The sequence below is a fragment of the Arachis ipaensis genome, chromosome B04, assembly GCF_000816755.2.
Source record: "Arachis ipaensis cultivar K30076 chromosome B04, Araip1.1, whole genome shotgun sequence".
Taxonomy (NCBI): domain Eukaryota; kingdom Viridiplantae; phylum Streptophyta; class Magnoliopsida; order Fabales; family Fabaceae; genus Arachis; species Arachis ipaensis.
Window position 1 is genome coordinate 127104078 of NC_029788.2, and position 13594 is coordinate 127117671.

Here is a 13594-nt window from a genome sequence, read left to right on the forward strand (position 1 = left end):
AAAGATATTTTGAGAAAAGCATTACAGGCAAATTGATTTCTTTTTCAGTACACAGTAGAAAATATTTAGCATAAGATAGGAAAGAAAAAAGGAACATCACCCCTGAAAGTTTCATGTATCGAAAAAAACGATTGACCCATAAGAGTGCGTGCAAGGTGAAAATTTTAGAGATAATATAATACAAACCAAGTTTTGCTTTGGTCCTAATAGATTTAACCTGAGATACACTGCATAAAGCATATACCAATATAGATAAAAACAATATACATGATGAAAATATATATATTCTGCACAATCAAAAGCTCATAGGCCAAATCAGTGATAATTTTGACCTGATCAAAAAAGATATATATAAAACTGGATAACAGTGGTATCAAAACAGTTGTTGATCAAAGAAACTGGTGTTAACACATAAATGTCATCAAACAAATTAGATTTAGTATCTTGTATAGTGTGATATGATAAAGAAAAAGCTACATAATATCACATAATCTGGGAAAAAACAACCTTAGACTTTGCGTAGAAGAAGAAATCACTGTATTCTCAGCAAAGAAAGGGGGTATATGAAGCAGAATAAAGAGAGTGAAGTAGAGGATATAGAATGAGCTATCTCTAACTCATTCAGCGCAATGACTGCTTATAACATATTTATCTAGATGGTTCTTGTGTCCCACGTCAGCCCTATTGAAGCAACAGCAAAAAAGGTTTTATGATGTAAAAGACAAAAGAGATATGTAATTAGAAAACCCACTGTCAGACATTACACAATAAATAAAATTAGTCCAAGGAATGATCTCAAAGTCAACATCTATATCTTCATCATACAAATTCGGAGCTTGACCAATAACTGTCTATGTAAGAATACTGCCTAGGTAAGAATCAAATCAATCAATACTAAGAATCAAATCTATTCTTACAGCAACAAATTCAACTCATTGATAATTTTTAACAACAAATTCAACCATGATAATTTTCGGCAACAAAAAATTTAGATCCAAAGATGATTTACAGCAACAAAAATTTTAGCTAAGTTATTATTTCAGTAAGACAGCAACAAATTAAGATTTAGTGATAATAATCAGCAACAAATTCAACTCAGTGATGATTTTCATCAACCAAAAAATTAGCTCATTGATATTTCCAGCAACAAATTCAACTTACAGCAACAAATTCAGCAGCAACAAGGCAAATTAATTGATTAGCAATTCAACAACATCTCAAAATACAGGGAGAATGAAAACCTGGAAAAGACAGAACAGGGGAAGCGATGATGCAGGGATTCACCAAACGTCCACGGTCCACGGTGACTCGGCGACGGCGAGGACCCGAAACCACAAGACGACGAGCGACGGAAGGCGACGACCCCACGAGTTGCTTCTGTAGCCGGCGACGAGACGAGACGAACGACGAGACGCCGACGAGAGTGACTAAGACAACTCGAGTGAGACTGAGAGAGACGCTAGTGGGCTAGTGGTAGTGAGAGAGAAGAGAGAGTTTGAGTCAGAAATGGGAGTGAGAGAGAGACGTTCCCCGGTGAGTCAGAAGAGTTGGGGTTTTGGTTGGGAGTACAGTTAATAACGTGGTTTTGCTGGGTCTTGGATCTGGGTGGGATCGATAGCAAAAAAAAAGGAAGAGGCAACCATGCATGGCTTTTTAATATGTATTTTTTTAGATGGAAATTCAGGTACAGTCAACTTCACGTGAAGTTGATACCTGAGAGCCGTTAGATAATTTGACTGATTTGACTAAATTTTCATCTAACGGCTCTCAGATATCAATTTTACGTAAAGTCGACTTCACCTGAGTTTTCACCATTTTTTTATTATTATAATTGGGCTTAATAGAATTGTAGCTAATATGCTTTTTTGGATCACTTGAATTTTTCTTCTTTTTTTTTTGGTTAAATTAATTCGGCCATATATTAACACAGTGGGAGAAATCAGCCAGCATATGTATTGTGCCAAAAATATGAAAAGACAAAACAAAAGTGCAGGAATCCAATCTTTAAACCATGCCTTCACTATATTAAAAAGCATAGTTTTGGGAGTTAGATTTCATTATAACTACATATGTGGCGTTTAACATGAACAAGTTTGAACTGAGACACTCAAAAAGTTTAAATGGAATTGAAATGAAGGTCAAGAACAAGTTTATTTCGTGCTCGTGAATTGAGTGACTTCAGCTGAGCAAAATGCATAATTTTATTTTAATAAGATTGCAGCTTGAGTCTTCATTTAAAGACAAAGCAATCAAGAGGAGAAATTATAACAGAAATTAAATTATGTAACAATATCTGCTTCAGTTCAAAACAGTAGCAAAAGCTAAGAAATATGCTCCGTTTGGGTTTGGAAGCATCAACACCCACACCTAATCAGAGTTCTAATAATCAAAAATCAACACCCACACCCTTAATCAGAATTTTAATAACCAAAATCAACACCCACATCCCTAAATTCACAAATTCTGATAATCAAAATCCCTATTTCGTAATCAGAATATTAATTAAACAATAAAATTAATTATTTACCTGAGAAGAAGACCGGAGAAGAGAGCGGAGCAGAAGGAGCGGGACTAGCAGAACAGAGCAGTGACGGAGCAGTAATAGAGAAGAAGAAGACGACCGGGCCAAGCAGAGAAGCGTCAATGGTCACCGAGAAACAGGGCAGCACCGTAGGTCGTCAGTCGTCGGACGTCAATCGTCGGTCGTCACCGTCGTCAGTCGAACGACAAGCTTCGCCGGTGACTGATGTGAGACACGGAGGGCTGAGAAGACGGGGAGGGGAGGACGGTGCGAGTGCGTGGTGCGTGCTGGGAGTGCGTCGTGCGTGCTGGGAGACTGGGAGTGAGAGAGAAGACGAGGTCAGGGGTCAGCGTGGGGAGTGGGGTCTGCCGGACTGGGGAGTGGGGACTGGGGGAGTGAGGTTGAATGGCTGAGGGAGACAGGGAGCTTCAGGGCTGCGTTGTTGCGTGTACACCCTCGCCCTAGTCCTAATTGGATAATGTATATGATGACCGTGTCCGATTTCGCCTTCACTCCATTCCCAGATTTCAAATTTTTCTTTTGGGGTCATTTCGGGTCTGGATCTTTATCGTTTAAAATGCTTCGAATGCAGATTAGACTGGGTCGTGTGCATCCTATTTAAGACACACCTGTAACCAAAATTAATTTAAGACATTTGCATAATTTTAAATTTTATTTAATTTATTAGTGTAAATTATTCTATTTGTCAGTATTTATATTTTTTATAAGTATAAATAATAATTTATCTATCTATCTATTCTATTATATAAAAATTGGATGTCTGCATTTAATGATGGAGCTGACGTGGCATATTCTGGAGAGTGTTTTCCGATTTAATTATTTTAACTCATTCAATACAATTTATTACTATGACTTAATTATATCAACTAATCGATTTAATGATTATATAAAATATTTTATATTATTAGTATACTAAAATTAAATTCATTTTTTGGTACAGAATTTTATAGGTAAATTTTATACAAGATTAAGTAATTTTTTATTTTTTTTATTTGTTTTATCTATGTTACTTTATTTAATTTTAAGTAGCGTCATATTTACAATGACCGCCAGTATTATATTTTATAAAATATGAAAATCAATTTTTTTATAATTTAAATATCAATGTTTAAATAGAATAACTTAACAGACTCACAATGAAGATATTGTGCCCTGAGTCTAGGGTTTGTTGAGTGCTCTGCTAGGATTTAGGAGAAATCCTATTTTTGTGAGTTATTCACTAGGTCCATCTGGACAACAATGGCAGCGCCTACTGCCTCGTTACCTTCAGGTCTGCCTAACCCTGTTTCAGCAGGGAGTGAAGAAGAGACGGTAGTGAGATTTGATAACGACGATATACAAGAAGGAGTGGAAAAATGTTCGAAAAGTCTGGTTGGAAGATTGTTGGCGGACAGAGGGTTTAGTTCTGGAACTCTAGAAGCAGCTCTTACAGCCATCTGGAGACAACCAGATGGTTTTAAAGTTCTGAATCATGGAGGCAATGTTTTTCAATTCTTCTTTGATAAAGAGATAGATCTGATTAGAGTCGAAAAGGGAGCACCTTGGCTCTTTAAGAATTATATTTTGAACCTGAAAAGATGGGAGGAAGACCTGCAGATAAAGGAAGAAGAGTTCATTCACGTCCCTATCTGGGTACAATTGTGGGGAGTCCCAGAGCATTGCAAAACAAAAAATCTGAGAAAGAAGGTGGGGGAGGCGTTGGGAAGGGTCTTAGATGTTGAGCTATTCACGATTCGAGGGAAAGACGAGAGAATTCTCAAGATTCAGGTTTTGCTGGATATCACAAAACCCTTAAGAAGATGGCTCAAAATTGCGGGCAACAACAATAAAGTGACTGAATTAAAGCTCCGGTATGAGAGGATCGGAAATTTTTGTCATTACTGTGGATATATCGGTCACGAAGTTAGAACATGCAGCAATTACCTGAAAGACTCAGTAGCTGGTGAAACTAGAGAGGAGATGTGGGGGGCATGGCTTCGGGCTGAGCTGATTGGGTGGAGAGTGGATAAGAAAAAAGAGAACCAAAACCCAAACGCTGCTGCAAATCCAGAGGAGGAACGGTACAAGACCAAAAAACCAACTCCTATTAGCCTAATAAGAGGGCTTGCTAGTCTATCGGTTCAAGACGGCAACTCTCAAATTAGAGGAATAGAGAGTGTTCCAAGGAGGGGAGAAACTCAGGAGGGGGAAAGAGGAGAAAAGGAGGATGGAGCAGACAGTATGGAAAGATTCGAAAAAAGAGGTAAAGAAGGTACTATTGATGCAGAAAATTCAATCCAGCTCAATACAGAGGAATGCAGGGTTTTGAGCAGTAAAACTAATAATACAAATGGTAAGAAGACAATAAGAAGACAGAACTTGAAACTCCTGGCAAGAAAGGGTATAGGCAGTTCAGTGTTGGGGTCTAAAAGAAGATCAGAGGAGGAGGAAAATAATGCAAGTAGTAAAAAGTTGTGCCAAGAAGTCAGTACACCAGCTGAATTGGGAGAGGGTGCCACCCAACATATGGCACCCCAGAAGGGATGAAACTGATGATGTGGAACTGTCGGGGTTTGGGGAAACCCCTGACAGTTCACAACATACAAGGGATCGTTAGGTCTCATTCCCCCGATATACTATTTCTATGTGAAACAAAAAATAGTATGTCGAAAGTCGAAGGAGTTCTGAGGAAGATTGGGTTTCCCTCTTTCTACACAGTGGAACCAATAGGATTGTCAGGTGGATTAGTGGTGGCATGGAAGGAAGAAGTGGAGGTGCAAATCCTAAACTGGGACAACTTCTATATCCATTTTAGGTGCAGAGGCCAGCAACAAGAACCGATAAGGGAGGTTTTTGGTGTGTATTTGGACACTGATGAAGCAAAAAGAAGAGATCAGTTCAATCAAATAATCCATTTAATTGGCATAAGCAGCAACAAAATGACAATCATGGGGGACTTCAATGCAATCACAACTCACCATGAAAAGGAAGGCGGCAGATCCAAATCAAATACTTCTATCCAGGACTTTAATGATTTCATTAATTCTGGAAATCTAATGGATTTGGGATATGAAGGAGAAAAATTTACATGGTGCAATAGGCAGTTCGGAGGGAATCTAATTAGAGAGAGGTTGGACCGGGTGTTGGTTAGTAGGAGCTGGAGAGAAGAATTTCCAAGTGCATATGTCACTCATTTGGAAGATTTTGGTTCAGACCACAGGCCTTTGTTATTGTGTGAGGAACGACAAATGAGGAAAAATAAGAGGAGGTTCAGATTTCAAGAAAGGTGGTGCGAGAATGAGGACGTAGTTAACCTCATAAAGCAAGCTTGGAAGCATGAAATGGAGGGTTCCCCTATGTTCAGGCTTGCTGGAAAATTGAAGCACTGCAGACACAAGTTAGTAGAATGGCAGAAAAATTCCTCGTCGAATTCACTAATCAGAATCCAAAGCATAAAAACCAGACTTGCTGCAGAATCTAGTAAAGGAATTCTGGCTGACCCGATTGATGTTCGAATATTGGAAGCAGAGCTGGAGGATGAGTTGGTAAGAGAAGAACGGTTCTGGAGAGAAAAATCGAGGGTACAGTGGCTCAAGTGGGGAGATAAAAATACAAAATTTTTTCATTCCAAGTATAAAGCAAGGAATAGAAGAAATAAGATTCACCACCTGGAAGATGAAGAGGGCAACATAGCAGAAGATGCAGAGGGAATTGCAAATATGGCTCAACACTATTTTACTAAACTCTTTACCTCAAGTAATCCGCGAGATCCAGCAGGGAAAATTGCGGGTATTCCAGGAAAAATTACTGCTGCCACTAATAGAACACTTGTCAGGCCTATCTCAGATGCTGAAATCAAGAATGCTACGTTCTCTATCAACCCGTTCTCTGCCCCGGGGGATGATGGATTCACAGCAAAATTTTTTCAATTTTTCTGGGAGATTATACAAAAGGATGTGATGCTAGCAGTAAGAAGTTTCTTTTCGGGAGGTAAAATTCTAAAGGCGTTCAATCATACTCATATTTGTCTTATTCCAAAGGTTGATAATGCTAGGTCTATGAATCAAATTCGTCCTATAAGTCTTAGTAGCGTTTTCTACAAAATTATATCTAAGATACTAGTGCATAGATTGCAACTGGTCATGAATAGAGTGATAAGCGATTCTCAGAGTGCTTTTGTTAAAGGCAGACTAATCAGTGATAATGTTTTAACAGCGCATGAATTTATGCATTTCCTGAAAAATAAGACGTACGGCGAATGTGATTTTGCCCTGAAACTAGATATGAGTAAGGCCTACGACAGAGTGGAGTGGTCTTTTGTGTGGGCTGTGATGCAGAAATTGGGGTTTTGCGACAAATGGTTGACTTGGATCAAAGAATGTGTGATGACGGTCTCTTATTCTGTTACTGTGGATGGACAACCTCATGGATTTTTTAAACCATGTAGAGGGCTACGTCAAGGCGACCCTCTTTCCCCCTACCTTTTCTTATTTTGCGCAGAGGGTTTATCCCATCTGCTCCACAGAGGAGAACAGAGGCAGGAAATTACTGGGCTGAGACTCAATCACATATGTCCTAGAGTGAGTCACCTATTTTTTGCAGATGATTCGATTCTATTCAGCAAAGCTTCAGAAGAAGATTGCCAGAGTTTAATCCATATTTTACACACATATGAAGAAGTTAGTGGCCAAATAGTTAATCTAAACAAATCGTCAGTGTTTTTCAGCAAGAACACACCTATTCCACTACGAGATCACTTAGCGAACATCCTTCAAGTTCCTCATGTGGGCAATCAGAATAAGTACTTAGGCTTGCCATCGGTGATTCAGAGATCTAAAAGGACGACTTTCAACTACATAAAAGATAAGGTTAACAAAAAGCTTCAACATTGGAAAAGGGGTTTACTATCCACTAGTGGTAGAGAGACCCTCATTAAAGCAGTGGCATCGGCGGTTCCTATCTACACTCTAAGCTGTTTTAAACTCCCAGAATCACTCTTGGAAGAACTACAAAAGGCTATGATACAGTTCTGGTGGGGTCAAAAAGCCTGTGAAAAGCGGATGCACTGGGTTGGTTGGCAGATTTCATGTAGGCCAAGGAGTCAGGGAGGGCTAAATTTCAAGGACCTCAAAGCCTTCAACCTTGCAATGCTAGCCAAGCAAGGTTGGCGACTCTTAACACGTCCAAACTCTCTGATTGCCAAAGTTTATAAGGCTAAATATTACAGATTCTCAACATTCCTAGAAGCGCAGGCAGGAAATAACCCATCTTGGGGTTGGAGAAGTGTGTTGGATGGCAGGAAAGTACTGGAGAAAGGTATTCTCTGGAAAGTAGGAAGGGGTCATCTGATCCGGATAAAAGAAGATTCATGGGTTAAGGACTTCCTAGCAATTTCTCCAATTACTAATACAGATTCAAGTTATACACCAGTTCGAGTCTCAGAATTAATCCTACCAACTCGACAGTGGAACCAAACAAAAATTAGACAGTTTTTCAGCTCAGACATCGCAGAATCAATTCTTAATACTACAATCCATGAAGGAGATGACTCAGTTACTTGGATGAAGGAGAAAAATGGTGGTTATTCAGTGGCTTCTGGATACCGGTTGGCCTTCCAATTTTTTCATCCTCCAATTGACTTTCTTCCTGAAATCTGCAGAAATAAATCTGTTTGGTCAAGTATATGGAAGCTTAAAAATCAGCCAAAGGTTAAAAACTTCATATGGAAATTCATGCATGAAGGGCTACCTGTTCGGAGCAAGCTTCACTCCAGGATTCCGAACATAAATCCAAAATGCCCAAGGTGTGAGGAAGAAGAGGAATCAGTTACCCACTGTCTACTGACTTGTCCCGATTCCCTGGAAGCCTGGCAGAAAGCTCAAGTTCAAGTTCCAGAAGAGTTGAATGAGAGCTGGCGATGGTGGGTCAACACCATGGAGAAGGTGAAGAGCAACGCAGAGCCAAACGAGAAGCTCGAACTGGTGGCCAATCTACTCTGGCAACTTTGGAAAGCAAGAAATGAATTGGTATTTGAAGGAATTCGAAGATCACCATCTCTCAGTGTGGAGCTTGCACAGACAATGATAACTGAGAGAAAGAGGATGACCTAATTTGCCAATTGCCTTTTCCCCCAAAATTGTAATAGCCTTATTCTCAGTTAAACGCTGGTGGAACTATTCCAATCTCTTTTTGTCTGTTGTCCAAATTTGGACCTTTTCTCATTTTAATAAAATAACCTATCTTAGCCAAAAAAAAAAAAAAAACAGACTCACAATGAGAGAGAGAGGGGAGAATTTACCTAGAGAAAAGAAACTCGGCATGAGAATGGTGGCGATGGGCTCAACAACGACGGTAATGGGATGAGCAGCGATGATGACATAAGCTGTGAACAGTGACGGACCCAGAAAAATTTAGTAATGGAGACAAAAATATAATAAAATTTAGATATAGATATTTTTTTTGCTTCCCACGATATTCAACAAGTTAAGGACTAATCCGTCATGAATTTGAATTCCATTTAAGAATCTACAATTGGCCGGCAACGAGTTGCTATACATACGAGACAGAATTCGAACCCTCAATACTTATTTAAGTGGACGACTAAGTTGATCACTTAATCAATCTAAATTGGTTTAGATATATTCAAAATTTAAAATTAGAACTATCTAATACATATTAATAAGAACTAGAAATATACACACAATCATTATTATAATATTTAAAATAATAAAAATATAATTTCATACACATAGTATAACTATTTTCAAAAAAATTTGTGGGGGCAAATGCCCCCTCTATATTAAACGTGGGTTCGTCTCTGGCTGTGAAAAAAGATGGGAGTTGTGAATAGGTAAGCGGCGATGGACTCAGCAACAACATAACAGGAGCTATGCTGTTTTTTTGTGAAGAAGTCGAGAAGAAGAAGATTTTAGGTGAGGATGATTGAGTTTATCTTGCATGGCTATAGAGTATAGACTGAAACTATGAATCATGTGTGATGTGAGGCAAATCCTAATTACTAAAAAGTGTTTATATGTATATATTCGGGGCGGGTACACCCTAAATCCGACGATACCTGTCTTAAGCAAAATCTGTCCCGACTCGAGTCAAGTTATTACCCTTTTCATCCGGGTATAGACGGGTCGGGTACCTGCGTATTCGAAAACTCCTGCCAAGTCTAACCACGTATTGATACTCCTTTTATTAAGGGTTTATCGCTAGCCAATGGATTGCTATATACACAAGGCGAGATTCTAACTCCTAATAGTTGTTTAAGCGGACGAGTGAGATGATCACTTAACAAATTCAAATTGATTAAGATAAATACTAATTATTTTTAATATTTTAATATTAAAAATTTTAAGAGTTTGATTTTAATTATAACTTTATAAAATATTTATAATAATAATTATTATATATATTATTTAATTTTTTTAATAAAATTTTTAATATTTATATTTATATTTAATTGTGACTGAGTTAATCAGTTATTCAATTTAACTTGTATTTCATTAGTTGAACCAATAATCGAAAGACTTAATTGTATAACCGGGTTGAATCTATGATTTTCAACTTTCAAATTGACCTATTTTTTTTTTACCAAAAGACCTTATGCACCATTTTGGGCCTGAAGCCCATATATGTTTTTGGGATCAAAGCCCATAGTCTATTCACATTGAACCACCCTACAACATGTTATACAGTCCGAGAGTTTTGCTCTTGTTACCACATCCTTCACCTTCGTCTTCTTCTACACAGTACGTTCCTCTTCCAAGTTCGCTCTTTTCTTTAATAAATCCATAATTGAATAAATAAGGATTCGTCTTTCTCTTCGTTTTATTAGCTTCTTAGTTAGTTTTCACACATGCATCATGTTACGAATGGAATACACTAATACTCGTTTTTGTTTACTTTTAATAAAAAAAAAAAACTATGATCATCACATTAGAAGTATTCTCCAATCTCCGATTCAAGTTTTGATTGGTAAACTAAAAATTCTGTGTTTCCAATGCATTCATCGCATACAAAATTTTGAAACTTCCTTCTTCGAAATCTTCACAACTGCAATTCTATGTGTACCTATTGCATTGCATGCTGATGCGTTTTCTTTCTTTTGTTTTTGTTAACAGAAGGGAATCAATTTCTATTTGTTTCATTATGATTGTTTTGTGCTGCAAATGTGGAATCCGAATGCAGCTAAATGCTGCAAACATGTGTGTGAATTGCTTGAGCTCCGAAAACAACATTACCGAAGGCCTTCGGAAGCATTTCGAGCTCAAGCATTGCCCTGAATGTGATAGCTACCTACAGCCACCAAGAAATTGGATCAAAATCCAATTAGAATCCAAGGAGCTCCTAGCCTTCTGCTTGAAGAAGCTGCAGAAGGATCTGAATTCGAATAAGGTGAGGATGGTGCATGCTGAGTTTATCTGGACCGAGCCTCATTCGAAAAGGATTAAAGTCAAGCTAAAGGTTCAGAAGGAGATTATCAATGGAGTAATACTTGAGCAATCTTATGTTGTTGAATATGTTCAAAGGGAGCAAATGTGTGAATCTTGCTCCAGGGTGCAGGGTAACCCTGATCAGTGGGTTGCAGCTGTGCAACTCAGGCAACATGTTTCACATAGGCGAACATTCTTTTACTTGGAGCAGGTGATTCTGAAGCATGACGCTGCTGGTAGGGCTAAAAAGATCAAAGAGGTGGATAATGGAATTGATTTCTTTTTCTCTAGTTGGAGCCATGGTGCTAAGTTTGTTGATTTTTTGGGGAAAGTTTCTCCGGTGAGATTGGGCAGCCGCGGCGATAAGCAACTTGTGTCTCATGATCCTAAGAGTAACAACTACAATTACAAATACACTTTCTCTGTTGAAATCGCTCCAATTTGTCGTGAGGATTTGATATGTCTTCCTCAGAAAGTTGCTGCTGGTATGGGAAATTTTGGTCCCCTTGTGATTTGCACCAAGGTTACCAACAACATTGTTTTGCTTGATCCATTTACATTGAGGCATTGTTTCTTGGATGCTGATCAGTACTGGAGAGCATCCTTCAAGTCTTTACTCACTAGCCGGCAGTTGGTTAAGTACATTGTGCTGGATTTGGATGTTATCAATTCGGCCGAAGCGACTATTGATGGCAGAAAGTATGTTCTGGCCGAGGCTCAAGTTGCTCGCATATCGGATTTTGGTAAGAATGATACCATATTTTCCATCAAGACTCATTTGGGAAATCTTTTAAAGCCTGGTGATTATGCTCTTGGTTATGATCTGTATGCTGCTAACACTAATGACATTGAATTGGACAAGTACAAGTCGAAAGGACTTGTTCTTCCTGAAGCAATTTTAGTGAATAAGAGTTATGAAGAGAAGCGTGGGAAGAAGGGCTTGAAGCCTGGGTTGTGGAAGCTCAAGTCACTTCCCATGGAGGTTGATGATAAGGGTGAAATTGAAAAAGACAAGAAGAACAAGGATTATGAAGAGTTCTTAAGGGGTTATAAAGAAAATCCTGAACTGTGGTTCAACCTATCAGTAACAGAAGGCGAAGAGGCACCTTCTGTTCCGCTTGATGAGGTGATGGCTGCTCTTGATCTGAGTGAGGAGGAAGATGGGGATTTTCTTATGGAAGAGTGAAACAAAGTTCTTTCTTAGTTAACTCTCTCTCTCTCTCTCTTATGATTTTTTTTTGCGAGTAAATTATTGTTTTTGTCCCCAACGTTTGGGGTAAGTCCTATTTGTTTCCCTAACGTTTAAATCGTCTTATTTGTATGCTTAACGTTTATAAAAGTGATTCAATGTTATCCTACTATCAATTATACTAACAAATCAGATTATATTTTTCAATTATTCTCACTTGGATGTATTCATTATCAATTAGGTCTCACTTAGATGTGTTTGATCTTAATATTATACCTACTATTTGTGTTTAGATTCAATTATGTCCCTAGAAAAGTGAATTATGTAAATGTTGTAGGAATTAGTTTCAACATTTGATGAGCTATTTTTTGGAATCATTGATTCTATCCCAATCATTTGTATTCTAACTTCAAGAAAAGATTTTTAAAACTCAAACTAAAGCGCTCATGATGTGTAATTGACGGTAGGATAACATTGAATCACTTTTACAAACGTTAGAGATACAAATAGAACGATTTAAACGTTAAACTCAAGTGTTTTGACAATGTCTGGAACTTACTATAAAAGGTTTGTATATATCCCTTCTTAGACCATAATTAACAATTTTGATGGTTTGATTGAAAAAGTAAGATTTCATATAACAAAACAAGTTTTCAACTTTTTTATTATTTTACATATGAAGTTGATATATAGTTAAAAATTGATACAAATTTATTCAAAAATATTTACATCTCTGTACTTGAATTTCCACCTTTAAAAATTTAACAAATTTACTTTTTCCTGTGAATATATTTATTATTTCTTAGTATACTTATTATTTGTTCTTATTTAGCACATCTGTTAATAAAATTCTTGTGAAAAAATAAAAACTACCACAATTTTTTGTGTGTGAATAACTGTTAAGAACTTAAAAGCGTATTATTATGAAAAATAGTAAATAAATTATAATAAGATTTTATTCTTTTATTAAAAATTTAAGAAAAATAATAATAAATTAAAAACTACCACAATTTTTTGTGAATAATTGTAATAAATAATATTTTTTTTTGTGAGTAATGAGTTTTATTCTTTATTCATGAACCGTACTATTTGTTGTTACGATTTTCTAGCAAAATTACTCATTAATATATAAATCGTGAATGATTTAGTAACAAATATAAATACATATGAATTGTGCTAGGCCAATAAATTCTTTTTAAAGTTGTAAATAAAATCAACTAGTCTAACATGACTTATAAATAAAGAGGCAAGCATCCAATACTCTATTTTCATTTATGTACAAATAACTACATACTTAACACATCAAATATTATCCGATAAAAAAAATGAATCATAAAAATTTAAGCTATATATAATATTCGTATAAAAAATAACATTTATAAATTTATAATAATGAAAAATCAAACAATAAAAATAAGAATAAATTAATAAAGTAAAAATATC

At 36.9% G+C, this 13594-nt stretch overlaps 4 protein-coding genes across 7 annotated transcripts in view; 3 read left to right on the plus strand and 1 right to left on the minus strand.

The window, feature by feature from the left end:
• Positions 1–3078, minus strand: part of LOC107635316 (thioredoxin-like fold domain-containing protein MRL7, chloroplastic) — a 5940-nt gene extending 2862 nt beyond the window's left edge. For 2 of the 4 annotated variants that reach the window (XR_002361956.1, XM_016338765.2), the window contains exon 1: positions 2528–3078. The gene's annotated coding sequence lies outside the window, so the exon portion shown is untranslated. Of the gene's footprint in view, positions 1–507; positions 620–1241; positions 1631–2527 lie in introns of those variants that run through there. The other 2 variants (XM_016338764.2, XM_021122011.1) reach the window with 2 other exon arrangements.
• On the plus strand, positions 3782–5068 carry LOC107637279. The gene has a single exon (XM_016340709.1). The coding sequence runs from the start codon at positions 3782–3784 to the stop codon at positions 5066–5068; it is 1287 nt and encodes a 428-aa protein (XP_016196195.1).
• LOC107638132 (60S ribosomal export protein NMD3-like) lies at positions 10236–12200 on the plus strand. Its single transcript, XM_016341304.2, has 2 exons — positions 10236–10278; positions 10651–12200. The coding sequence occupies exon 2, from the start codon at positions 10679–10681 to the stop codon at positions 12146–12148; it is 1470 nt and encodes a 489-aa protein (XP_016196790.1). The 5' UTR covers positions 10236–10278; positions 10651–10678; the 3' UTR covers positions 12149–12200.
• Positions 12684–13594, plus strand: part of LOC107635317 (polyvinylalcohol dehydrogenase) — a 5212-nt gene continuing 4301 nt past the window's right edge. Inside the window, exon 1 of the mRNA XM_021120236.1 lies at positions 12684–12718. Within this exon, the coding sequence (XP_020975895.1) occupies positions 12696–12718 (23 nt within the window). The 5' untranslated portion in view covers positions 12684–12695. The remainder of the gene's footprint in view (positions 12719–13594) is intronic.

Coding starts and splice junctions, on each gene's coding strand:
- LOC107637279 (XM_016340709.1), top strand. CDS start 3,782: ATGGCAGCGCCTACTGCCTCGTTACCTTCAGGTCTGCCTAACCCTGTT.
- LOC107638132 (XM_016341304.2), top strand. CDS start 10,679: ATGATTGTTTTGTGCTGCAAATGTGGAATCCGAATGCAGCTAAATGCT.